The sequence below is a fragment of the Hypanus sabinus genome, chromosome 23 (genome assembly GCF_030144855.1).
Source record: "Hypanus sabinus isolate sHypSab1 chromosome 23, sHypSab1.hap1, whole genome shotgun sequence".
Lineage (NCBI taxonomy): Eukaryota > Metazoa > Chordata > Chondrichthyes > Myliobatiformes > Dasyatidae > Hypanus > Hypanus sabinus.
This window is the reverse complement of record NC_082728.1, coordinates 27,133,048-27,159,411: the sequence shown is the minus strand read 5'-3', so window position 1 is coordinate 27,159,411 and position 26,364 is coordinate 27,133,048. Positions and strand designations below refer to the sequence as shown.

The following is a 26,364-nucleotide window of genomic DNA, read 5'->3' as shown; positions in this document are numbered from 1 at the left end:
CCAACAGACTTCTTCGAGGTAAGGGCACCCTTTTCATCTAGGGCTGCCCTCATTTCATTATCGGGAACACCTTTAGAAGTTTCAACTTCCTCAAACAGTTCTGCCAAACCAGACAGATCATCTATGTCCACCTCTGGACCTCTTAACTGCTCTATCGGTTCCTCATCTTTATTTTCTGCCTCTAGAACCTTTCTCCTCGCTAAAGGGAGATCTACCTCCGCTCCCTTACCCTCTTTCACTTTACTACTCTTCGTTTTATCCCCCTCTAAACCCTTGTGGTACAGGGTCGGTAGAAACGTCTCGGCCAAATCAAGACTGGCCCGATTTAAACTGCTCTCGTTCTCAGCTGCCTCTCTCGGCAGGCTGCGAGTGACCGCGCATGCGGGATAGATCTGGGGACTCAAGGGGCGGGGCCACCACACTCACCGGTCAGCCGGTCGGCATCATGGCTGCCCAAACCTTACCACCTGCTAAATCGTTACCGAGAAGGACGTCCGCGTCAGTTCTCGGGAACTCTGATGGCACCCCTATTTCAACAGGTCCAGACACCAGCTCACAATCCATAATGACCTCATGTAAGGCCACCATTTCTATTCTTTTGCTGATCCCCTCTACCGCCACCATGCCCGTTTTTCGACCAAATTCTAGTACCTTACTGCTGATCAACGACAGCTCAGCCCCCGTGTCTCTCCAGATTCATGCGGGAATTGGTGGTTCCCCCTTCCTCCCTTCCGTGTGTCAGACAAGTCTCAGACCCTTCTCGTAATCTGTCTACCCGGGGCTCTCTGGTCGATCTACTGATTACCACGGCACACCCGATAGGGATTGCGGCTTTCCCTGTTCCTATCTCTTTCCTCGGAGCAAAGCATTGAGATGCAATATGCCCTCCCTTTCCACAATTAAAACAGGTCAAGCCTGGAAACCTCTGGCCATCTTGCCTTTCCCCCTCAACCTTACCGCTAGCTCCCGGTGGGACCTCTGCCTCACTCGTCGGTCTTTCTCGATCGTTCCCACAGTCTCTCTGGGAACTTTTATTCGAAGAAAACTTTGTCTTGTGGGTTAGGGCATATTCATCCGCGAACCTAGCAAATTCTGAAATGGACTTATTCGGCTTCTCATTCAAATACATCCGGATGTCCTCCGAAACACAACCTTTAAATTCATCAAACAAAAGTAACTCCCTGAGACGCCCATAATCCTCGTCCACTTTTTCCGCGGTGCACCAACAGTCCAAGAGCACATAGGCAAACTCGGTATACGTCTGATTCCACCCTTTTCGTAAATTTCTGAACTGTTGTCTATATGCTTCAGCTACTAGCTCGCAACCCTGGAGAATGGCCGCCTTTACTTGGTCAAATTTCTCTTCCCCTTTCCCCTCCGTGGACAACGCCGCTATGCCCGCTGGGCCTTCCCTCTTAACACACTTTGAAACAATGCCACCCACTGCTCTCTGGGCCACTTCTGATTCACTGCCACCTTTTCAAAAAGCAAGAAATAACTATCAACATCCGTCTCCTCGAACGGGGGTACTAATCTCAACGCCCGACTGACATCAAACCGCTCCTCTCGGTCCAACCCCTGACTTCGTTGTTCTTGCCTTAACTTCTCCATCTCCAAGTCATGTTTCCACTCCTTCTCCTTCTTGGCCCTTTCCTTCTCCTTCTCAGCTGCTTCCAGCTCTTTTAACTTAATTTCATGTTCCCACCTTAATTTTTCCAACTCTAACTGAGCCGCCCCACTAGCTGGTACCTTTTCAGGGAAATTTTCCAATACCTCAGCTGTAAACACATTCTTCCCAATATAATACTGAGTTATTGCCCTTCGCACCTCCCGCTTTTTCATTGACAACCTCACCCCTGCGAGGTTTAACTCCTTCGCCAATTTTATCAAGTCCGATTTGGAGGCCACCTCCAGCGCCTCCAGAGTCGGGTTTTCTATAAATTCACCCACATCCATCTTTGCTGGTTTCCCGTCTGGCTACTCGCATAACCAGATCCAAGTTTGGACTTACAAGCCCGATTCACTGGCCCTCCAATTTGGTGTCAAATCCTGAGACGAGAACCCCAACTGTTACGAAATCCCGTAACTGGATCACTTACCAGCAAAGATAGAGGGGTCCGTTGAAGTCTGATGGTACTATTTTTAAAAGTCTTTATTTATGAAGGGGCACAAAAATAAGATTAATACAAACATTCAGATAATATACATCGTCACTACTCAATCTAAAAGCGTGGGTCTAATAATAACCATCAATAAGAAACAGCTTGATCGTTTGTCTAGAGGATAATATATTGTCCGATGGAAATATAAAAGTCACTCAGGTCCTGCAGGCTTCAGCCTTTTGGGGGACCGCTGGGTTTTAACTTGTTGGAGAGAGAGAGAGATTGGTGAGAAAAGAAACTTGCCCGGGTCTTTTATGAAGCAAATCCGTTGAATCAGGGGAGTGGGCTTCCCCGTTGTTAGCTAAAAGCGGTTTTCCGTGATTCCAGCCACGGATTCCAGGCACAGAATCCAACGCACGTGGCTTCCTTCAAATGGCTTCCCGCTACTACGGGATCGTTAGCGTTTCTTCTGGTGCGTCTAAAGGGGTTGTTCCCCCCAGACCCTCTTTTATACTTCCTCATGGGGTCTCAGATGTCAATCAGGTGGGGATGATGCAATCTCTCTCTCAACCAGCCCACTTTGCCTGAGGGCTTGCACGTATCATAGCCCCCAGTCCACAAACGCGGTCTCCAGGAGACAATGGTCAATGTCGCATTATTTTGCATCACTGGGGAATGAGGGATTCGGCACGTCTCTCTCTCTCTCTCTCTCTCTCCCATTTCCTGGGTCTACTGACCCCCCTCTCAACTAGTGCTCTTGCGATTCTCACAAAGGAGGGGGCTGCGGGCATAACACGCTGAAAACATAAGTGAGTCTTCACATGCCCTAGCACAAGCTCTTAACTTGCTACTGAACTGTTCTGCTGATGCTGTGGCCAATGAGGGAGTGGTGCTCAGAGATCAATTTATAGAGGGGATCAGAGATCCTTCTCTTAGAAAGGAGTTCCACAGTTACACACAGAACAACGCTGAGTCCTCAATGATAGAAGGCAGGAGGAGGCCATGCTCATTGGCTCTTGTCGTACAGGTTTTCAACCTCTCTCTAGAAGATGTATGGCTCTCACCTAGAACCTGGCTGGGTATACTGTCAAAAGTAGAGTGCATAGATCAGGTGTCGGCAACCCGCGGCTCTTTCATCTCTGTGCTGCGGCTCCCCGTGGTTTGTTAGTTTTTGAAATGTAATTCAAAATTTGAAGATTATGGTGATCTTGTACAATCTAAATAAAACATTGTGGAGACCCCATTTCCTGGCACATCCGAACCGGCTCACAATTAGCCACCGTTCTGGCTAAGGGAGATAGCCTACGGGGGTTTGTGAGTACGTGTCTTTTGGAGCATCCGCGCCCACGGGGGCGGATTGAGGGAGGCTTTAAAGCAAGGCTGTTTAGTTCGAATAAAGTTACCTTTGACTGCAGTGTCGTTATTTTAGCGCTGCGTGTAGCACACCGCTACAACGTGTTTTTTTATCGCTATTAATATACATCTCCACTGCCAATGCCTGACACCCGCCAGTGCGCGCTTTCTTTTAATTCTTCGATCCAAGGTAGGCTAACTATGGAGTAACCTTCAACCCAATGTCTTTTTTTCGGAGTTCAAAATGTTTTTGTTGCATGCAGAAATGTAATTTAGTTTTCTCTGCAGGAGTTCATCAATTTCATAAATGCAACACATTATAGTTTGTTTATACATAGCATAAAGACAAAAAAAACCGTTGTATGCAGTGTTATTTCATTTTAAATGTCAAACGGGTTTTGTGGCTCCCAGTGTTTTCTTTTCTGTGGGAAATGGGTCCATATTGGCTCTTTCAGTGGTAAACGTTGCCAACCACTGGCATAGATAGTGATCACCAATGTGCTGTAAGATCTCAGTGGATCTCAGTGGCATTGAACAAGTGACGGTTCGTGTAAAGGAGGAATGCAGTAACCACAATTTAAAGTCAATTCTAGACAGACTCGACGTTGGGGATAGTGAAGAACAACAAGCTCAGCTAAGAGCTTTTCTGGCTAAGTACCTGGATATCTTTGTCGTAGAAGATGAAGACCTTGGGTACCCCGACAAAGTCAAGCATGAAATTCAGTTAATTGATGACAAGCCCATTTCATAGCCATATTGTTGTGTTCCACCCAAACAGTACCATAAAGTTAAAGAGCACATCTCAAAGTTGTTGAAGAAGGGTGTGATTCAAGAGAGCAATAGTGCATATGACTCATCTGTAGGGTTGGTACGGAAGGCTGATGGTTTCATAACATTGTGTGTAGATAATCGGCGACTCAATCTTAAGACCAAAAAGGACATGTTGCTGCTCCCACATATTGATGAGAGTTTTGATGCTCTGGGGAGTGGACAGTTTTTCTCAACAATAGACCTTGTGAGTGGTTACCACCATGTGGTGATAGAGGAGTGTCATAGTATAAGACTGCTTTTGTGATCTGCTTGATCTATATGACTATCTTCACATGACATTTGGGGTCTGCAATGGGCCTGCGACTTTTCAAGGATATATACAGACAACCGTGAATGACTTAGCCTTCCAAATTATGTTTGGATGATATTTGGGTGTGTTCATAGATTTTCCAGGAACACTTAGACACGGTGTTTCAGCGTCTCAAGGAGACTGGTCTGATGGTGAAATTGGAAAAACATATTTTCTGCAGTCAGAAGTGATGTTATTAAGTATATAAAGAGAATTGAGGGTAGATATAGGACCAATAAAAAATTACACTGGAGATATTGTAATGAGAGATGTAGAGATGGCAGAGGAATTGAATTCATATTTTGCATCAGTCTTCACAGTGGAAGACATCTGTAGTATACTGGACATTCAAGAGTGTCAGGGTAGTGAAGTGCATGCAGTAAAAATTACAATGGAGAAGATACTCGGGAAGCTTAATGGTTTGAGGGTGGATGAATCTCCTGGACCTGATGGAGTGTACCCTCGAGTTCTGAAGGAAGTAGCTAGAGAGATTGTGGAGGCATTAACAATGATATTTCAAGAATCGATAGATTCTAGCCTTGTACCAGATGACTGGAAAATTGCAAATGTTACTCCACTGTTTAAGAAGAGTGGGAGGCAGCAGAAAGGAAACTATAGACTTGTCAGCCTGACATCAATGGTTGGGAAGTTGTTGGAATCGATCATTAGGGATGAGATTACATTGTACCTGGAGGCCCATGACAAGATAGGCCAAAACCAGCATGGTTTCCTGAAAGAAAAATCCTGCCTGACTAATCTACTGCAATTTTTTGAGGAAATTAGAAGCAGGGTAGACAAAGGAGATGTAGTTGATGTGGTGTACTTAGATTTTCAGAAGGCCTTTGACAAGGTGCCACACAAGAGGCTGCTTAGCAACATAAAATCCCATGGAATTACAGGGGAGTTATTAGTGTTACAAAGGTGAAGCAACTCTGAGGGGCCGAAGGGTACAAAGTCGCCCCCTCCTTTTTGAGAATCACAAGATTGCTATTATTTCGGGGCTGAGACCCAGGAAATGAGAGAGATACACATCATGAGGGAGAGAGACGCAGAATACACAAGGTTTGGAATGTCTCCTGACATCAGCAGAACGGAACCACTGATTACTGCCATTGTCTCTTGGAGAAGGAATTGTGTATTAGGTACTGTACTATTCATTGAAACCCCTCAGGGAACAACCAGGGTGGTCTGGTTGAGGGATTGCATCATCCCAACCTGATTGACATCTGAGACCCTGTGAGTAAGGATAAAAGAGGGGTCTGGGGAACACACCTTCAGACGCACCAGAAGAAACGCTAGAGATCCAGGGACAGCGTTTTATAGCCAAAGCTGGTGAGAGCTCATGTGCATCCTCCCTTGCCTGGGTGGCGGGCTCATCACGGAAGAACGGTTTAGCTAAAGGAGAGGTCACAATTGAACGGCCACGACAACGAGACACCTAACGGATCGAAATCATAAAAGGAAGGTTGGCAGAACCCATAGCGGTAAATGTTTCCTCTCCTCTCCTCTCCTCTCCTCCCCTCCCCTCCCCTCCCCTCCTCAGCCTGTATGAACTGAACGAACTTTATATTTCCATCGGACAATTCAATATCCCCTAGATAACGATAGAGGTTATTATACCCGCACTTTTAGGTTTAGTATTGACTACGTATATTATCTGTATATTTGCATTGATATTATTTTTGTGTATTTTTGCTAATACTGTTAAAAATAGTATCATCAGACTTCAACGGACGTCTCTATCTTTGCTGGTAAATCACCCTGTTACGGGGTTCATAACACTAGCAAGGGTGATCAGCAGAAAGCACGGAGTGAGAGTAAAGGGATCCTATTCTGGCTGGCTGCTGGTTACCAGTGGAGTTTCACAGGGGTTGCTGTTAGGACCGCTGCTTTTTATGATATATATTAATGATTTGGACCATGGGATTAATGGATTTGTGGCTAAATTTGCTGATGATACAAAGATAGGTAGAAGAGCGGGTAGTGTTGAGGAAACAGAGGACCTGCAGAGTGACTTAGGTAGTTTAGGGAATTGGGCAAAGAAGTGGCAAATGAAATACCATGTTGGAAAGTGTATGGTCATGCACTTTGGTGGAAGAAATAAATGGGCAGACTATTATTTAGATGGGGAGAGAATAAAATGCAGAAATGCAAAGGGACTTGGGAGACTTTGTGCAGGATACCCTAAAGGTTAATCTCCAGGTGGAATAGGTAGTGAGGAAGGCAAATACAATGTTGGCATTCATTTCTAGAGGTATAGAATATAAGAGCAGGGACATGATGTTGAGGCTCTGTAGGCACCTGTGAGACCACACTTGGAGTATTCTGTGCAGTTTTGGGCTCCTTATTTTAGAAAGGTTGTACTGACATTGGAGAGGGTTCAGAGAAGATTCACGAGAATGATTCCAGGAATAAAAGGGTTATCATATGAGGAACATCTGGCAGTTCTTGGACTGTATTCTCTGGAGTTCAGGAGAATGAGGGGGGATCTCATAGAAACATTCCAGATGTTAAAAGGCTTGAACAAATTAGATATGGCAAAGTTTATTTCCCATGGACAAGAGGACACAACTTCAGGATTGAAGGACGTCCATGTAGAACAGAGATGCAAAGAAATTACTTCAGTCAGAGGGTGGTAAATCTGTAGAATTTGTTGCCACGAGTGGCTGCGGAGGCCAAGTCAGCGTATACGGTATATTTGTATGTTTAGTTTTATTTATTTTCATACTGCATACATAACTAGTTGACGCACAAGTGTGAGGAGCAAAATTAAGCTGAGGTTGTCACAGTAGGAGCTGTTCTTTAAAATTTATTTTGTTTTTATTTTGATACCTCTTTGCATTGAAGCATCTAAAACGGAAAAAGTAATTAAAAACCCAGAAAAGTATTTGTTGGCCTGAGTGTGTGTTTTTCCCAGGATACAAAATAAAAATAGTTCAAAATGTCTTGGAGTTATCCCAAAGCCCAATGGAAGACTTAGGAATTGCTTTCTATAAAAAACATATGCTGCCATTTCTATACTGCCACGATGAGACCAAGCTCAGGTTAGAGGAGTAACGCTTCATATTCCATCTAGATAGCCTCCAATTTGATGGCACAAATGTCGATTTCTCTTAACTTCCAGTAATTACTCCCCCCCCCTCCATTCTAGTTACCCTCTCACCCCTTTTCTTTTCCCGACCTACTCATCACCTTCCTCTGGTTCCCCTCCTCCTTCCCTTTTTCTAATTGTCCACTGAGCTTTCCTATTCAATTTCTTCCCCTTCACTCCTTTACCTCTTCCACCAATCACCTTCCAGCTTCCTATTTCATCTCTCACTCCCCCCCACACCTTCTCTCTCACCTTGTTTTACCTATGATCTGTCGGCTTGTACCCCTTCCCACCCACACCTTCTTACTCTGTCTTCTGCCTGCCTCCTCTCCAGTCTTGATAAGAGTCTCAGCCCAAAACATCGATTGTTTATTCCCTTCCAAAGATGCTGCCTAGCCAGCTGAGTTCCTCCAGCACTTGGTGTATGTTGCTCAAGATTTTTTGCATCTGCAGAATCATTTGTATTTTAATTGTCAGTGCTTCCAATAATATTTTAACTATGCAGTGATTTTACTTCATTTATATGAAGATTATTATTTTTAATTATTTCATGTTTCTGAGTGTCAATAGATTCAAAATCATTGTTAAATGTTTAGTTTTGACACATAGCAAAGTTGGAGATGTAACTTTGTCACAAAGAGAAGTTTTACCATAGGGGTTACGTAGATGGGCCATTTTCTGGTCCATCTGTACTGTATTTCTCAATTACATTTAACGAGATTTGGCACCATGTGGGTCCTCACCTGTTGGTGCCAGATCATCTTGGTGAGGAAGATTACTTTTCAAGTTGCAGACAAGGTCAGTACAAAATGTCACTGTAGTTCAGTGGCAAAGGCAGGAGTGCGCCGCAGTCAGTAAAACCTGGGCCGCCAGTGATATCCCAAACTATTCATGCATAGTCTCGTGCTGGCCATCAAGCAATTACAGCGCAGGGTTGACCTTTCAAAGGAGGAAATGTAGTATACAAGGAGGAATCAAGTTGACATGAGCATTGCTCAATGATATAATATCACACTTTTTCTGTATTATTGTGTCTTTTAATTCTTCGGTCATTCTTACATAAAGTCTTTTTTTATCCTGTCTCTTTTAGCATTGTTATTGCCTACTTTTCTTTCCAACTTTAAAAAGATTTCAGATGGGCTTAAGTGCTTATCTGTCGTATCATTTTATATCATTCACAACTATGGCAAGCTACGCTGGACTGCTTCTCAAAAAGATATCACAGAATACTTAAGAATTTGCTGGAATTCTTTATGAAACGCAGAAAATATAGCAGCTATTCATAGACAACTGTAACTTTAATACCGCTTTGAGGCTATGTTTCTTTGTATATGCATTTGATGTATTAATTTATTTACATAGTAGGGTTTGGCCTGCAGATGTGTCTCAATTTTTGCAAAATAAATGCATTCCTAGAAAACCTTTCATAAGCAAATTTTCACAAATAGCAAAGGCTGGACAATATGCATTATGTGCATTTTGCTACAGTGTACTCCTGTGGACAAAGAGTGGCACACCATTGGTTGATAGTGAAAAGTAGTTTAGTGAATTGAAGACACCAAAGTTGCTTTGGGATTGTAGCGAAAACTTGTAATCGAATGTGCGTTAGTCAAGGAGTTAGTATATTTATCTAAATGTGTAATCATTATATTTTGATTTCATCCTCTCAGCCTGCAAAACCTTTGAAAGGAGATATGGGTGATGCCGAATTCCCTTCAGATATTATACAGAACCTCCAACAGCAGAATATAAACCTGAGAACAGTTATCACCCAAATGAGGAAAGAAATGGAAATCCTGAGCGAGCAAATTCCTGCCAATCAATCCATGGGCAAATTATTTGATGACACAGGATCACTCAAGAGCCCCCAAGAATCATCTAAAGACTTTCCAGCCCTAGGTAGTTAAGCATTACTTCCATTTTTTTCATGCAGTCTGATAAAGAAAAGAAAGCTCTTTAAATTAAATTAACATACTGTGGCGACCCACTTCCTAGCGCACTCGAACCGGCTCACAAATAGCCAGTGCTTTTGGACAAATTTAAGAGTTTTATTGGAACAAATTATTGGAACACAACTTCCACATAATCTAATATTATTTTATTAGGCAAAATTGAAGGGATAAAATCGAAACCCAAATTGAATAATTATCAGAAAGAATTCATAAAAATTGCACTGGCAGTAGCCAAAAAGACTATTGCAGTTACTTGGAAATCGGATGCATATTTAAGTATAGATCGTTGGAAGAATGAAATTTCCAGCTGTATTCCACTTGAAAAAATTACTTATAATTTAAGAGATAAATACGAAACATTTTTGAAAATTTGGCGCCCTTATTTACAAAAGACAGGATTAAATATATAGGTGCTCTGAAAGTAAAATAATTGGTTATTTGGGGAAAGAAATAAATATATATACTAAAGTTATTACAAACTCCGTGGAGCATGTGGGGATCTTCCTATATCCAGGCACTCTTTCTTTCTTTTCTTCTTTCTTTCTTTTTTTTTTCTATAGGGATGTTAGGAGGAGGGGGGAAGGGTATTATTTTTTTTCTTTCTGTAATCATCTGAAAACTTAATAAAAAAATTTTAAAAAAACACAAATAGCCAGCGCGCCAGCACAAAGGCCAGTCCCAAAAGGGCACCAGGTCTGCTTCACCAACAAACGGAAAAGCCTGCGCAGGACTGTGAATACGTGCCCCCCTACAGCATCCGCACGCGGGACAGGACTGTGAATATGTGCCCCCTACAGCATCCGCGCCCGGGGAGGGTGGGATCAGGGAGGCTTTAAAGTGAGGCTGCAAAGTTTGAATAAAATCTTTTTTAACTGCAGTTTACCGACTCCGTGTCATTATTTCAGCGCTGCGTGTAGCACACCGCTACAATTGGTGACTCCGACGGCCCAAGTGATATTTGGGCCGAAGATGACCGACACCGCATCTGTTCATGCGGTTTCGTTGAAACTGCCAAGCTTCTGGACGCTGCGACCTCACCTATGGTTCCAGCAAGCAGAAGCCCAATTCCACGTTCGGCAGATAAACTCGGAGGACACACGTTACTACTACGTGGTGAGCTCCCTTGACCAGGACACAGCGGCCCAGGTTGAGGAGTTCATACAGTCGCCCCCAGTGGACGGCAAATACATGGACTTCAAAGCCCTGCTCATAAGGACTTTCGGACTCTCACGGAGCGAGCGAGCTGCCCGCTTACTGCACCTCGATGGTTTGGGAGACAGACCTCCATCGGCTTTAATGAATGAGATGTTGTCTCTGGCTGGAGGACACAAGCCCTGCCTCATTCCTGGAGCAGCTGCCCGAGGACATACGCCTGCTGTTGTCCGACGTGGATTTCAGCAACCCCCGGAAGGTGGCAGCCCGGGCGGACTTGCTGTGGAATGCCAAGAAGGAGAGTGGGGCATCCGTTGCACAGATCACCCGGCCACGCTCCCAGCAGCAAACCAGACCAGACCAGGCCCGGCCACAGAGCCCACTAACCCCAGAGGCAGGAGTGAGGAGACCAACGAACAATGGTGCTTCTACCACCAACGGTGGGGCACAGAAGCCCGCCGCTGTTGCCCGCCCTGCAAGTTCCCAGGAAACACCAGGGCCAGCCACCGCTGATGGCTACGGCGGCTAGCCATCGGGATAGCCTCCTGTATGTGTGGGACAAGAGGTCGGGACGCCGTTTTTTCGTCGACACCGGTGCCGAGATCAGCGTCTTACCTCCGACGAGTTACGACACCCGCTACAGGGCACCGGGTCCCACCCTGAGGGCCGTGAACGGCAGCACAGTAAGGACCTACGGCACCCGTACGGTGCAGCTACAGTACGGCTCCAGCCGGTTCATGTGGGACTTCACACTGGCCGCCCCAGCCCAACAGCTTCTGGGTGCGGATTTTTTGCGGTCTCATAGCCTGCTGGTCGACCTGCCGAGGCAGAGACTGGTCCACGCCAAGATCTTTCAGACGTGCTCCCTGGGTGCAGCCCAGTTGCCAGCCCCACATCTCGACTCCATCATGCTGTCCAACAATGACTTCACCAGAATCCTGGCGGATTTCCCATCGGTTTTGGCACCGCAGTTCACGGCAGCCATGCCCCGACATGCCATACAGCACCACATCCTGACCCAGGGACCACTCCTCCACGCCCGTGCTTGAAGGCTTCCCCCGGACAAGCTCCAACTGGCGAAGGAGGAGTTCAAGAGGATGGAAGAATTTGGGGATCATACGGCGGTCCGACAGCCCATGGGCCTCCCATGGTGCCCAAAGCAACAGGGGGCTGGAGACCATGTGGCGACTACCGCAGGCTGAACGAGGCTACAACACCGGACCGCTACCCTGTGCTGCACATTCAGGACTTTGCAGCAAACCTGCACGGCGCACGGATCTTCTCCAAGGTGGACCTCGTCCAGGGATACCATCAAATCCCGATGCATCCGGACGACGTCCCCAAAATGGCACTCATCACCCCATTCGGCCTTTTCGAGTTCCTCCGCATGCCGTTCAGCCTGAAGAATGCCGCACAGACATTCCAGCAGTTAATGGACGCAGTGGGACGCGACCTATCATCTATTTGGACGATATCCTCATAGCCAGCAGCAGTCGTCAGGAGCATGTGTCCCACCTCCGTCAACTCTACGCCCGACTGAGTGAGTACGGTCTAACAATCAACCCAGCCAAATGCCAGTTCGGGCTCAACACCATCAACTTCCTGGGCCACAGGATTACTAAAGACGGGGCAACCCCTCTGCCCGCTAAGGTAGACGCAGTCCGCCATTTTCCCCGACCCACCACAATCAAAGGCCTTCAGGAATTCGTGGGTAGGGTAAATTTCTACCACCTCTTCCTCCCTTCAGCTGCCCGAATCATGCGCCCCCTGTTCGCCCTGATGTCGGGTCCGAGCAAGGACATTACCTGGGACGAGGAGTCCGCCGCCGCTTTCATTAAAACGAAAGAAGCCTTGGCAAGTGCCGTGATGCTAGTGCACCCCAGAATGGACGTCCCTACCGCCCTCACAGTGGACGCATCTAACACGGCAGTTGGTGGGGTACTGGAGCAACTCATCGAGGGTCGCTGGCAACCCCTGGCATTTTTCAGCAAACACCTGCAACCACCCGAGCTCAAATACAGTGCTTTCGACCAGGAACTGTTGGCGCAATACCTGGCAATCCTGCATTTTAGGTACTTCTTAGAAGGTAGGCCCTTCACCGCGTTCACGGACCACAAGCCGCTTACCGTTACCCTGATCGTCCCGCCAGCAGCGCCATCTGTCTTACATCTCTGAATACACAACGGTTGTCCGGCACGTCTCGGGTAAGGACGATGTCGTGGCGGACAGGCTCTCTCGCCCTTACATTCATACCCTTTCCCAAGGGGTAGACTTTGAGGCGCTGGCAGAGGCGCAGCAGGCAGACGAGGAGATTCCTAGTTACAGAACCTCAGTCTCTGATTTGCAGCTCCAGGACCTCCCCGTAGGCCCAGGTGAGAGGACCCTACTCTGTGACGTCAGCACCGGCCAACCCCGTCCCGGCACCCTGGCGGCGACGTGTTTTCGGCTCCACTCATAACTTAGCGCACCCTTCCATCAGGAAAATTGTCCAGATGGTCTCCAGCAGGTTCGTTTGGCACGGACTCCGCAAGCAAGTCAGTGAATGGGCCAAAACGAGCATACACTGCCAGACGGCCAAGGTGCAGCAGCACACCAACCAGTGTTTCGACCACATTCATGTGGATATCGTGGGCCCCCTGCCAGTGTCACGCGGAGCGCGGCACCTCCTCACTATCATGGACCGGTTCACCAGATCGCCAGAGGTGATCCCGCTCACCGACACCACCTCTGAATCTTGTGCCCGGGCACTGATCGCCACCTGGGTGTCCCGCTTTGGTGTACCAGCCCACATTACCTCTGACAGAGGCGCCCAGTTCGCCTCCAGCCTGTGGTCAGCTATGGCCAGCCTTTTGGGACACAGCTGCACTACACAACTGCCTACCACCCACAGTCGAAAGGCCTGGTGGAGCATTTCCACCATCACCTAAAGTCGGCTCTCATGGCCCGCCTGAGAGGAGCTAACTGGGTGGACGAGCTTCCCTGGATCCTACTCGGCATCCGCATGGCGCTTAAAGACGATCTGCACGCTTCATCGGCACCCCTGGTCGTCCCTGGGGAGTTCATACCAGCCCCAAGGGGACATGAGGAAGAACCCGCAGCAGTCCTGGGCAGACTACGTGAGAGGCTCGGTGACCTGGCCCCCATACCCACTTCACAGCATGGGCAGAACCCGACCTGCATACCCAAAGACCAGCAGAACTGTAAGTTTGTGTTTGTACGAAGGGGCAGGCATCGACCACCGCTGCAACGGCCCTATGCGGGGCCGTTTACGGTGATCAGGAGCAATGGGTCCACGTTCGTGCTGGATGTTGGGGGGAGATAGGAGGTTTTCACGGTGGACCAACTCAAACTGGCCCATGTGGACGGCGCAACCGGTCGAGTTTCCAGCACCGCAGCGCAGAGGCTGACCTCCCAAACAGGGTCTGGCCCCGACTGTGGACATTGGGGGGTGTATCGCCGGTTCTGGGGGGGTGGGTTATATGGTGACCCACTTCCCAGCGCACTCGAACCGACTCACAAATAGCCAGCGCGCCGGCACAAAGGCCAGTCCCAAAAGGGCGCCAGGTCTGCTTCACCAACAAAGGGAAAAGCCCGTGCGGGACTGAGAATACGTGCCCCCTACAGAATCCACGCGCGGGACAGGACTGTGAATACGTGCCCCCTACAGCATCTGCGCTCGGGGAAGGCGGGATCAGGGAGGCTTTAAAGCGAGGGTGCGAAGTTCGAATAAAATCTTTTTTAACTGCAGTTTACCGACTCGGTGTCATTATTTCAGCGCTGCGTGTAGCACACCGCTACAATACAACCGAATGTTAAGTACACATTTTGATTCTTAGCCTGATTTTAGTTAAATGGCCTTAACCAGACTGGCAGTCCTATATGTTTCTTGGAGCTCCTTAGAGCAAGGAATGAAACATTAGCCAACTGACATCATATTTGGCTTGTTCTAATATGGGAAATTCATTGAATTATTCTTCTTCTGCAAAGATCGGGTATTGAATGTAGGGCTTTTACAACAGGCTGAGAACCACATCTGGATCTGAGGGTCTTTATTTTGCTTAAAGACAATATATATGCAAAATGAAAACCCAAACTGGTAGAAGTACTCAGATCAAGCATCATCAGTACTCTGGAAAAAAATCAGTGACCTAAAATGTTAGCTCTGCTTCTCTTCCCAGCTGCCTCCTGATTTTCTGAATATTACTATTTTTTAATTTTTTTATTTTTTTTGTGGTTCCACAAATTTCCACAAAGTGATGCAATGTTCTTTTGAAAGAGAAACTACTATGTACTTCAAAGGTCCAAAGGTTCACTTATTATCAAAGTATGTGTGTAGTATAAAACTCTGAGATTATTCTTCTCCAGATAGCCACAAAATGAAGAAAAACAATGGAGGGCAGTTCAGAAAGAAACAGCAAACCCACCTCCTGCACAAAAAAAAACGGCAACATGATTATTAACCCCACCACCACCAAAACCCCCTCCCCACACAAAGCACAAGAAGAACATTGGTCTCCAAATCCCCCTCTCCCTGCACAGAAAACTAACAATGCAACAGGGGCATTGACCCCCAAATCCCCCTCTCCCTGAGGATGGGCGATAAAGAATAAACAATAATGGGTGATAAACAATAAAGAATGGGCAAAAACACAGAATATGAAAACTATAAGCCTGAAAAAAATGTCTGCACTGAAATGAGTGTTTTATTCCAGAATATACTAGATCTTTGGAAGATGAAGTTCATGAACTCAAACAGAAGTGCAGGAAGTTGGAAGAACAGCTGGAGGACATGTCAAAAGATTCAACCAAGATCAAGATTCAGCCTTCAGGCTTTTCAGTGACTGCCGATAATGCCTATCTCCAGAATCACACACGGACCTTGAATGAGACTATAGGTGAGAATGTTGTAATAAAGGGGAAATGGGTCCTTTTGGAAAATTGGGGATAAAATTTCATCTGAGTTCAACTAGAAAAACATGCAAAAATATCAATCATCATCTTGGCACCTTTCATTCCATTGAAGTTAGTGGAATCAAATATTCAGAGTCATGTGCAAACAGTGCCCATATTCTCATTAATGTCCAAAGTTAAATTACTTAACCATTAGATCATAGATGCATCAGTTCTCCAGATTTCAAAAATGACAAAGACCCTCTGTTCTGACGATATATGTATGCATTTTCAGATTTCCTTATTGTTTATTAGTACATTTTTAAAGTAAACTACTGAGAAGATGCACACCACAATGGACTATGATGCTGTTAATCAATTGCAGGAAACAGTTTTCAGCATTATTACCCATATTATTTTTATTCCCGTTCTTTGTCCTTCATATATTTAGAACAAATACATTCTTATAAGATGTGATTTATTCTTGTTTTGAAAACTAAAATTAATGTCTTAATCAGACAAAACATACTATTTCTTCCAAAATTGCAATGTTCCTTTCATCCTTCACTTCCTTTCCTTATTGTAGCTGGTCTCCGTGCTGAAAAGATCTCAACAGCTGCAACTGCCAAGAAGTATGAAGCCAGGATTGTGCATTTAGATTCTCTGGTAACACAGCTCACACAGCAGGTGAAGATTTTTGGAAAATTTGCCGTGTTCTTAGATGTCCAGAGTTCTCATTAAGTCATGATTTCAGGGAATCATCTTTGAATCTGAAAAAATACACCACAGTTGTCACTGACTTCATCAAGACCTGTGTGGATTAGTGTGTGCTTTCAAAAACATACCAGACATACTGTACCCAAACCAAAAGCCATGGATGAGCCAAGATATTCATAGTCTGCTGAGGGCTAGATCTACTACATTCAAGACCGGTGACCAAAACTATAAAGGAGTTCAAGTACAACCTATCATAGGCTATTTTTAGAGCATAAAAACAATTCCATAACGCCGTAAGATAAAGCAGCAGAATTAGGCTGTTTAGTCCTGTGAGTTTGCTCAGCCATTTAATGCTGACTAATGTATTTTCCCTCACAGCCCCAACATCCTGCCTTCCCCTCGTATACCTTCATGCACTAAAAATTCAAGAATCTATCTACCTCTGCCTTAAATATACATAAAGACTTCTCCTCCACAGCTGCCTGTGGCAACGAATTCCATGGATTCCCCACTCTCTGCATAAAGAAATTCCTCCTCATCCCCATTCTAAAATGACACCCCTCTATTCTGAGGCTGTGTCCTCTTAGACTTAGACTCTCCCACCATAGGAAGTAACTTCTCCATATCCACTCTATCAAGGCCTTTAGCATTTGATAGCTTTTATGCACCTGGTGTTCCACAGGAGTTGGTGTTGGGAGCGCTTCTTTTTATGCTGTGTTTCAATGATTTTGTTGATAGAATAGATGGCTATATTGCCAAGTTTGCAGATGATATGAAGATTGGTGGAGGGGCAGGTAGTGTTGAGGAAACAGGTAGGCTGCAGAAGGACTTAGACAGATTAGGGGAATGGGCAAGAGAGTGGCAAATGAAATACAATGTTGGAAAATGCATAGTCATGCACTTTGGTAGTAGAAATAAATGTGCGGACCATTTTCTAAATGGAGAGAAAATCCAGGAATATGAGATGCAGAGGGACTTGGGAGTCCTTATGCAGAACACCCTAAAGCAGGGGTTGGCAACCTTTAGCACTGAAAGAGCCATTTGGACCCGTTTCCCACAGAAAAGAAAACACTGGGAGCCACAAAACCCGTTTGACATTTAAAATGAAATAACACTGCATAAAACATTTTTTTTTTGCCTTTATGCTATGTATAAGCAAACTATAATGTGTTGCATTTATGAAATCGATGAACTCCTGCAGATAAAACGAAATTACATTTATGCATGCAACAAAAACATTTTGAACTCTGAAAAAAAGACGTTGGGTTGAAGGTTACTTTTAAGTAAAATACTCAATGTCTATTTGAGTCCTTCTTGTATTTATGAAAAACGCCGAACTTAATTTGTCCGCCAGCAGCAAACCAAAAATAACATCAGCCAGCTGTCAACCTGAAAAATAAAAGGACTATTTCACTGAACAATGAAAAAATATGAATATATGTAAAATAATAGGCAATTAAAATATTTATCTTTTCTTTTTCAATCTTTTTATTGAGTTTCATATAAATATAAAAAAACATAACATAATAATGAATAGGTTATGAATACAATAGACTTAAGATTACATTAATAATAGGATAATGATATCCTATTAAACATCAACAACAAAAAAGTACATTAATCAAGTCTATATAATTATATATGAAAAATACAAAACTAATCATCAAAAGAAAAAGAAAAAAAAATTAGAGATGTGTGAAAGAAAATATATATATGAAACAAACACTAAACTAAAACTAACATGGGCAATAATAACAGTTTATAAGTATATGATAGTGTCAAAGAACTCCGGGACTCCATACCTGAACAAGAATAAACAGAGAGGAGATCTGGGAAAGGCCAAATTAATTCATATGAAAATGTCGGATGAACGGTCCCCAAGTTTCTTCAAATTTAATTGACGAGTCAAAAATAGTGCTTCTAATTTTTTCCAAACTCAGATAAGAAATAGTTTGAAAAAGCCACTGAGACGTGGTAGGAGGGTTTACTTCTTTCCAATTTTGTAATATAGACCTTCTGGCCATTAATGTTACAAAAGCAATCATTCGTCTGATTGAAGGAGAAAACTGATTACCATCCTCATTTGGTATACCAAAGATTGCAGTAATAAAGTTAGGTTGTAAATCGATGTTCCAAATTGAGGAAATGGTAACGAATATGTCCTTCCAATAGTTATGTAAAGTGGGACATGACCAAAACATATGGGTCAGTGAAGCCACTTCTGAATGACATCTATCACATTGAGGGTTAATATGAGAATAAAATCGAGCAAGTTTATCTTTAGACATATAAGCTCTATGTACAATTTTAAATTGTATTAAAGCATGTTTAGCACATATAGAAGAAGAATTAACCATTTGTAAAATTTTTTCCCATTTATCTGTTGGTATATTGTATCGAAGTTCTTTTTCCCATTGTTGTTTAATTCTATCAGACATCTCTGGTTGTATCTTCATAATCATGTTGTAAATAAAAGCAACTAATCCCTTCTGACAAGGATTTAAGGTAAAAATCAAATCTGAGAAATCCGTTGAAGTTGAGTTGGGAAAAGATGGTAAAACTTTATGTAAAAAATTTCTGATTTGTAAATATCTGAAGAAATTAGATTTAGGTAATTTAAATTTATTGGAAAGTTGGTCAAAAGACATCAAAGTACCTTCAAAAAAAAGGTCACGAAAACATTTTATACCTTCCTTTTCCATATGCTAAAGGCTTGATCTGTCAAGGAAGGTTTAAAGAAAAAATTAAATAAAATAGGGCTATCAAGCACAAAGTTTTTCAGAGTAAAAAATTTCCGAAATTGAAACCAAATTCGTAATGTGTGTTTAATAACAGGATTAGATATCTGTTTATTGAATTTAACTAAATCAGCAGGAAGAGAAGAACCAAGAACAGATAATAAAGAATATCCCTTTACTTCATTGCATTCCAAATTTACCCACTGCGGACACAATAATGAGTCCAAATCTAATTTCCAATACGTTAGGTTACGAATATTATTCGCCCAATAATAAAATCTAAAGTTAGGCAAAGCTAAACCACCATCTTTTTTAGATTTTTGTAATTGCCTTTTACTTAACCTGGGGTTTTTATTTTGCCACACAAATGAGGAAATTTTTGAATCAATGTTGTCAAAAAAAGATTTAGGAATAAAAATTGGTAAGGCTTGAAATAAATATAAAAATTTCGGTAAAATCATCATTTTAATAGCATTAATCCGACCAACTAATGATAAGAATAAGGGAGACCATCTTGTAGTAAGATGTTGTATTTGAAGAAGCATAGGTAAAAAATTCAGTCTAAATAAATCTTTATATTTCTTGGTAATTTTTATACCTAAATAGGTAAAATTATCAGTAACAACTTTAAATGGAATCCTGTAATTCAATAAAGTTTGCGCGTTTAAAGGGAATAATTCACTCTTATCTAAGTTTAATTTATAACCAGAAAAACTACCAAATTGAGCCAACAAGGATAAAATAGTGGGAATAGATCTATCAAGATCAGAAATATATAACAGCAAATCATCAGCATAAAGTGATAATTTATATGATTTCTCATTACGGGTAATACCAAAAATATTAGGAGATTCACGAATAGCAATGGCTAAAGGTTCTAACGCAATATTAAATAATAAAGGACTTAAAGGACAACCTTGTCTCGTACCACGAGATAATTGAAAAAAGGAGAATCTATAATTATTTGTAAGAACAGAAGCAACAGGTTTATAGTATATTAGTTTAATCCATGATATAAAATTAGGACTAAAATTAAAAATTTCTCAGTGCATTAAATAAATATGTCCATTCAACTCTATCAAAGGCTTTTTCAGCATCTAATGAGATAACACATTCTGGGACTGTGGGTGATGAAGTATGAATTATATTAATCAATTTTCTAACATTAAAAAAAGAATACCGATTCTTAATGAAACCAGTTTGATCTTCTGAAATAATCTGTGGTAGTACCTTTTCTAATCTAGTGGCTAAAATTTTTGTAAGAATCTTAGAATCTACATTTAATAATGATATAGGGCGATAAGATGTACATAAAGTAGGATCTTTATCTTTTTTAAGAATTAGAGAGATAGTAGCTTCATAAAAAGACTGAGGTAATCTCTTCTTAGCAAATGCATCGTTAAAGATTTCACATAACCAAGGGGAAAGCAAAGAAGAAAAAGTTTTGAAAAATTCTACAATATAACCATCAGGGCCAGGAGCTTTCCCTGAATTCATTGATGAGACAGCCTCACCTATTTCGGCCACAGAGATAGGAGCATCAAACAAGCTACGATCTTCACCAATCAGTTTAGGAATATTTAAATTGTTAAAAAAATTATCCATCATGGACAGGTCACCATCAAATTCTGATTGATATAAAGATTTATAAAAATCTTGAAAAGTATTATTGATTTCTTTATGATCAGTGGTTAAATTACCGTCTTGTTTACGAATTTTAATAATTTGTCACCTGGTCGAAATAGCTTTTAATTGATTAGCTAACAGTTTACCAGTTTGATCACTGTGAATATAGAATTGAGCTCTGGTCCTAATTAATTGATTTTCAATTGAAGAAGATAATAATAAACTATGTTCCATTTGAAGCTCAACTCTCTTCTTATAAAGTTCTATGGTAGGAGTCACGGAATAAATCTTATCAATTTCCTTAATTTTGTCCACTAATAAAGCAATATCTAAATATCTTTGTTTCCTTTTACCAGCGGAATACGAAATAATTTGTCCACAGATAAAAGCCTTAAAAGAGTCCCAAAGTATTCCTCTGTCAATTTCTTCAGTATAGTTTGTTGAGAAAAACAAATCAATTTGCTGTTTTATATAGGTGACAAATTCTGGGTCTTGAAGCAGAGTAGCATTAAGTCTCCAAGATCTAACATTATTGGAAAAGTCCGGAATCTTAATAGATAACTTCAAAGGTGCATGATCCGAAATAGTAATAGCATCATATTTACAATCAATAACATCCGTTAATAACCGATGATCAATAAGAAAGTAATCAATTCTAGAATAACTATGACATACATGTGAAAAAAATGAAAATTCTTTATCTTTAGGGTTCAAAAACCGCCATATTTCTGTAATTCCCAAATCAACCATAAAAGAATTAATAAGTAAGGCTGATCTACTCGGAAGAGTTCGAATAGGTTTAGATCTATCCATCAAAGGATTCAAACAACAATTAAAATCTCCACCCATTATCAACATATATTCATTCAGATTAGGAAGGGAAGTAAATAAACGTTTAAAAAATTCAGGGCAGTCAAAATTTGGGGCATAAATATTAACTAGAACCACTTTCCGATTGAAAAGTGAACCAGTTATCAACAAAAATCTGCCCTGTGGATCAGAAATAATTTCGTGATGTGTAAACAAAATTGAGGGGTCTATAAAAATAGACACACCCCTAATTTTAGCGGTACAATTCGAATGAAATTGTTGACCCTTCCAGAACCAAAAAAAACGTTGATTATCCTCCCTCCTAATATGGGTTTCCTGTGCAAAAATAATATTAGCGTTCAATCTATGGAATACCTTAAATATTTTTTTACGTTTAATCGGATGATTTAAACCATTAGTATTCCAAGAGATAAAATTAATAGATTTATCCATCATGCCAATATTAGTTGTGTATATCATAATAGGTTAAAAAGACACATAACCCATAATTTAGGAAAAAGGAAAATAGATTCAGGAGCAACCGGAGAACATGACACCTCAACAATATTAATAATTTAAAGTTGGCCCATAAACTAAAAGCAGAAAAAAACGCAAAAGCGTGAAAAAAGATCCCCACCCCTCCCCCCACCCTTCGAAGAAAAGCCAAGCGGCAAGCGCATAATCTAACACTAACCTTACCCCCATTTCAAGATGGCAGCTCCATAAAAAGCTTTTTAAAAAAAACTATGTAACACCCATATTTAAATATAGGGTTGCAAAAAGAAAATATATGTCAATCAGAATGAGAAAACTAATATAATAAAACAAACAATCTTTAACAAAAAAAATAAACATTAAAATTTAAGAGTGTAATATACCTTTAAAAAAATTTCATATATAAATGCAAGAAAGATGACTTTTCAAAAGCAAAGACTTATGGGAAGAAGAAACGACATTTTGAAAAAGCCATCTTACAAAATATAAATGTAGATTCAACAATCTATTAAAAAAGTTTAATAATAAAAAAAATACCAAAATAGGATCAAAAAAGATTCAATAAACACTACAATATATATTAAAAAAAACTAAAAAAATTCAAAACATTCGTCCCATTTCTAAGTACAGGCAAACAAATAAATGTTTATAAAAAGCAGAGTCTTATGGGAAGAAGAAACGACATTTTGAAAAAAAAATCATTATTACAAGGTATAGATGTATATATATGAAACAGAAAAAAGAATAAAAAAAAATATTGTAAAAGTTAAGAAAGCATCCATAAAACAGTGATAATAGTGAAAACTAAGAGCCAGACACGTAGAACGGGATAGAAAGTTATAACCCAACTTCGTAGGTTACTTAAAATGAGATGGCACCCTCTCTCCGAGGAATCTTCAACATGACACATAGTTCAAGTTGCACTAGAAGATCTATATTCTTCAACAAATTTCTTCGCTTCTTCCGGTGTTTTGAAAAATTGCTGACTGTTGTCGTTTAACGTAATTCTGAGCTTCGCTGGATACATTAAAGCTTGTTTAAGGCCAATCGAATAAATCTCTGCCATCACTGGTTTAAAAGCAATTCTTGATCTCATTACATCATAAGAATAATCTTCAACAATTCGGAATGAATTGGTGTTATAAGAAATCATGCCTTTTTTACGAGCTAATCGAATTAAAAGCTCTTTCTCCCGAGGATAATGAAGGCGAACAATCACCGCTCGTGGTTTATCAGACAGAGCCGAAAATCTCGCAACTCTGTGAACACGATCGATAACAGGTTTGGATTGCAAACCTTCAGCACAGAAAGTTTCCCATAGTAATTTAGAGAAAAATTCAGTTAAATCACCGGACTCAACTTTTTCGGGAAACCCGATGATACGCAAATTCTGTCTACGAGATCGTTTTTCGAGATCAGTAATTTTAAACTTATACTGATCCATAGTTTTAGCATTCGACTCTACCTTCTTCTCCAACGCTTCAATTGTACGTACTTTTTCACAAATGGATTTTTCAAGAGTCGCGATCTTATCTTCATGCCGCTGAATGTCCGATGCCTGCGATTGAAGTTTAATTTCAAGCGATCTATAAGCTTCTTCAAGTTCGGATATTTTCCTGGTAAGTTTATTTTCCAAACTTGTCAGTCTGCTTCCCAATCTACCATCCAATCTGCCTTCCAGACTCGAAAGTTTAATATCCAGTTTAGCGTCCAAAAGAGTAGAGATTGCGTCGATGGATACAGGTTCCTTAGACGATTTCTTGCTTGTAGCCATTTTAAGTTTGTCGAGATTAGATCAAATATTATTTTAGGAAGAAAAAGTTAATCAAAAGTATCAACCCATGTGATTAAATTAGAAAAGATTTAATTATAGTTGAAAAAATGAAGAGCGCCTAAAGGCAGATGTTTACGTCGCCATCTTGAAACTCCACCCCCCTTTTCCAGTGTTCTAAAATATTTATCATACTTGGTTAATGGGATTTCTGCTCCTGGACCTCAGCGCACAGCGTCTGCACATCAGGGCTGTATGACGTCACCTTCATCTTTACACAGGATTGCAAGTTGTCATCTGTGAGGCGTGCACGTTGTTTGTTTTTAATAAAGTTCATGTTGGAGAACACCTGCTCACATACATATGTGGATCCAAAGATCGACAGGACTCCAAGCGCATACCTTTTAATGTTTACATAAATGTCGGGGATAGCATTCCATGTTTCGAACACAAGTTTGTCCAGTTTGGGGAGGTTTTCAATATCACTCCATTTGTGATTCTGAGCAAGAACGGCCTTCTGACGGGCAACATCTTCAAGGTCTGCTGTCAGGCGTCTAAACTTGGACACCCATATGTCTTTGTCGGCTATGTTGGCCAGTTCCATCTCAAGATCAGGTTGACTCACACCTGCCAATGCAGTCGTATTCAGTAGGGATGGATCGATGCTTAGGGGAGTGACCGGGAAGGATAATGTGTTTTTTTCCTCTCTGAACTCACAGAAGCGTTTCCCAAACGATGATTGCATTGCGATGATTGCAGAATGTAAATACTCCAAATTTATCATGTCGTGAGCTTGTTTGAACTCTCTCCAATTGGGGAAGTGAGACAATGTGCCTTTCTGTAAATTTCTGGCAAGCACTGTTAACTTGCGCTCGAATGCCAAAACATCCTCCAACATGTGCAGGGCTGTACGTCCTTTCACCTGAAGAGCTGTGTTCAGCCTACCTTGGATCGAAAAATTAAAGAAATCGCGCACTGGCAGGTGTCAGGCTTTGGCAGTGGTGACGTATATTAATAGCGACAAAAAACACGTTTTATTTAGATTGTACAAGATCACTATAATCTTCAAATTTAGAATTACTTTTCAAAAACTAACAAACTAACATAAAATACATTTTAATTGAATACTCATCATTTATTTTCCAAAGCCACAGGGAGCCGCAGCACAGAGATGAAAGAGGCGCATGCGGCTCTGGAGCCGCGGGTTGCCGACCCCTACCCTAAAGGTTAACTTACAAGTTGAGTCTATGGTGTGGAAGGCAAATGCAGTGTTAGTATTCATTTCAAGAGGACTAGAATATAAAAGCAAGGAAGTAATGTTGAGACTTTATAAAGGACTGGTTATGTCTATCTTGGAGTATTGAGAGCAGTTTTGGGTGCCTTATCTTAGAAGGGACATGCTGAAACTGCAGAGGGTTCAAGTAAGGGTCACAAAAACGATTCCAGGATTGAACGGCTTGTTATTTGATGAATGTTTAATGGCTCTGGGCCTCTATCCACTAGAATTCAGAAAAATGAGGGGTGACCTGAGTAAAACCATAAGACCAAAAGACAGAGGAGCAGAATTAGACCATTTGGCACATCGGGGCTGCTCCACCATTCAATCTTGGCTGATAGCTTTTCCCCCTCCTCAGCCCCACTCCCTGTAACCTTTGATGCCATGTCCAATCAAGAACCAATCAAACTCTGCCTGAAATACACCCAATGACCTGGTCTCCATAGCTGCCTATGGTGATAAATTCCATAAATTCACCACCCTCTGGCTAAAGAAATTTCTCTGCATCTGTTTTAATTGGATGCCCCTCTATCCTGAGGCTGTGCCCTTTATTCCTAGACTCCCCCACTGTAGGAAACATCCTTTCCATATCTACTCGCTCTCTAGGCTTTTCAACATTGAAAGGATTCAATGAGATCCCCCCCACCCCATCCTAAATTCCAATGAGTACATACCCAGAGCTATCAAATGTTCCTCATATGATAATCCTTTCATTCCCGGAATCATCCTTGTGAATCTCCTCTGAACCCTCTCCAATGCTAGCACATCTTTTCTTAGATGAAGAGCCCAAAACTGTTCACAATACTCAAGGTGAGGTCACACTAGTGCCTTATAAAACCTCAGCATCACATCCCTGTTCTTGTATTCTAGATCTCTTGAAATGAATGCTCAAGTCCCTTTGTGCCTCAGATTTTCTCTCCAGTTAGAAATTAATCAATCTTTTCATTTCTTCTACCAAGGTGTATGACCATACACTTCCCAACACTGTATTCCATCTGCCACTTCTTTTCCCATTCTCCTAATCTATCTAAGTCCTTCTGTAGCCTCTCTGCTTCCTCAAAACTACCTGCCCCATCACATGTATTTGCATCATCTGCAAACTTTGCAACAAAGCTATCAATTCCATCATCCAAATCATTGATGTATAGTGTAAAAAAAAGGTCCCAACACAGATCCCTGTGAAATAGTACTAATCACCAGCAGCCAACAAAAAAATGCTCCCTTTATTCCCACTCTTTGCTTCCTGCGAATCAGCCACTGATTTATCCATG

At 41.9% G+C, this 26,364-nt stretch overlaps 1 protein-coding gene across 7 annotated transcripts in view; it reads left to right on the top strand.

The window, feature by feature from the left end:
- Window positions 1-26,364, top strand: part of ccdc57 (coiled-coil domain containing 57) — a 164,619-nt gene that overhangs the window by 88,536 nt on the left and 49,719 nt on the right. For all 7 annotated transcript variants that reach the window (XM_059948591.1, XM_059948590.1, XM_059948587.1 and 4 more), the window contains 3 exons: window positions 9,337-9,565; window positions 15,483-15,665; window positions 16,247-16,347. In XM_059948591.1, coding sequence (XP_059804574.1) covers window positions 9,337-9,565; window positions 15,483-15,665; window positions 16,247-16,347 — 513 coding nt within the window. The remainder of the gene's footprint in view (window positions 1-9,336; window positions 9,566-15,482; window positions 15,666-16,246; window positions 16,348-26,364) is intronic.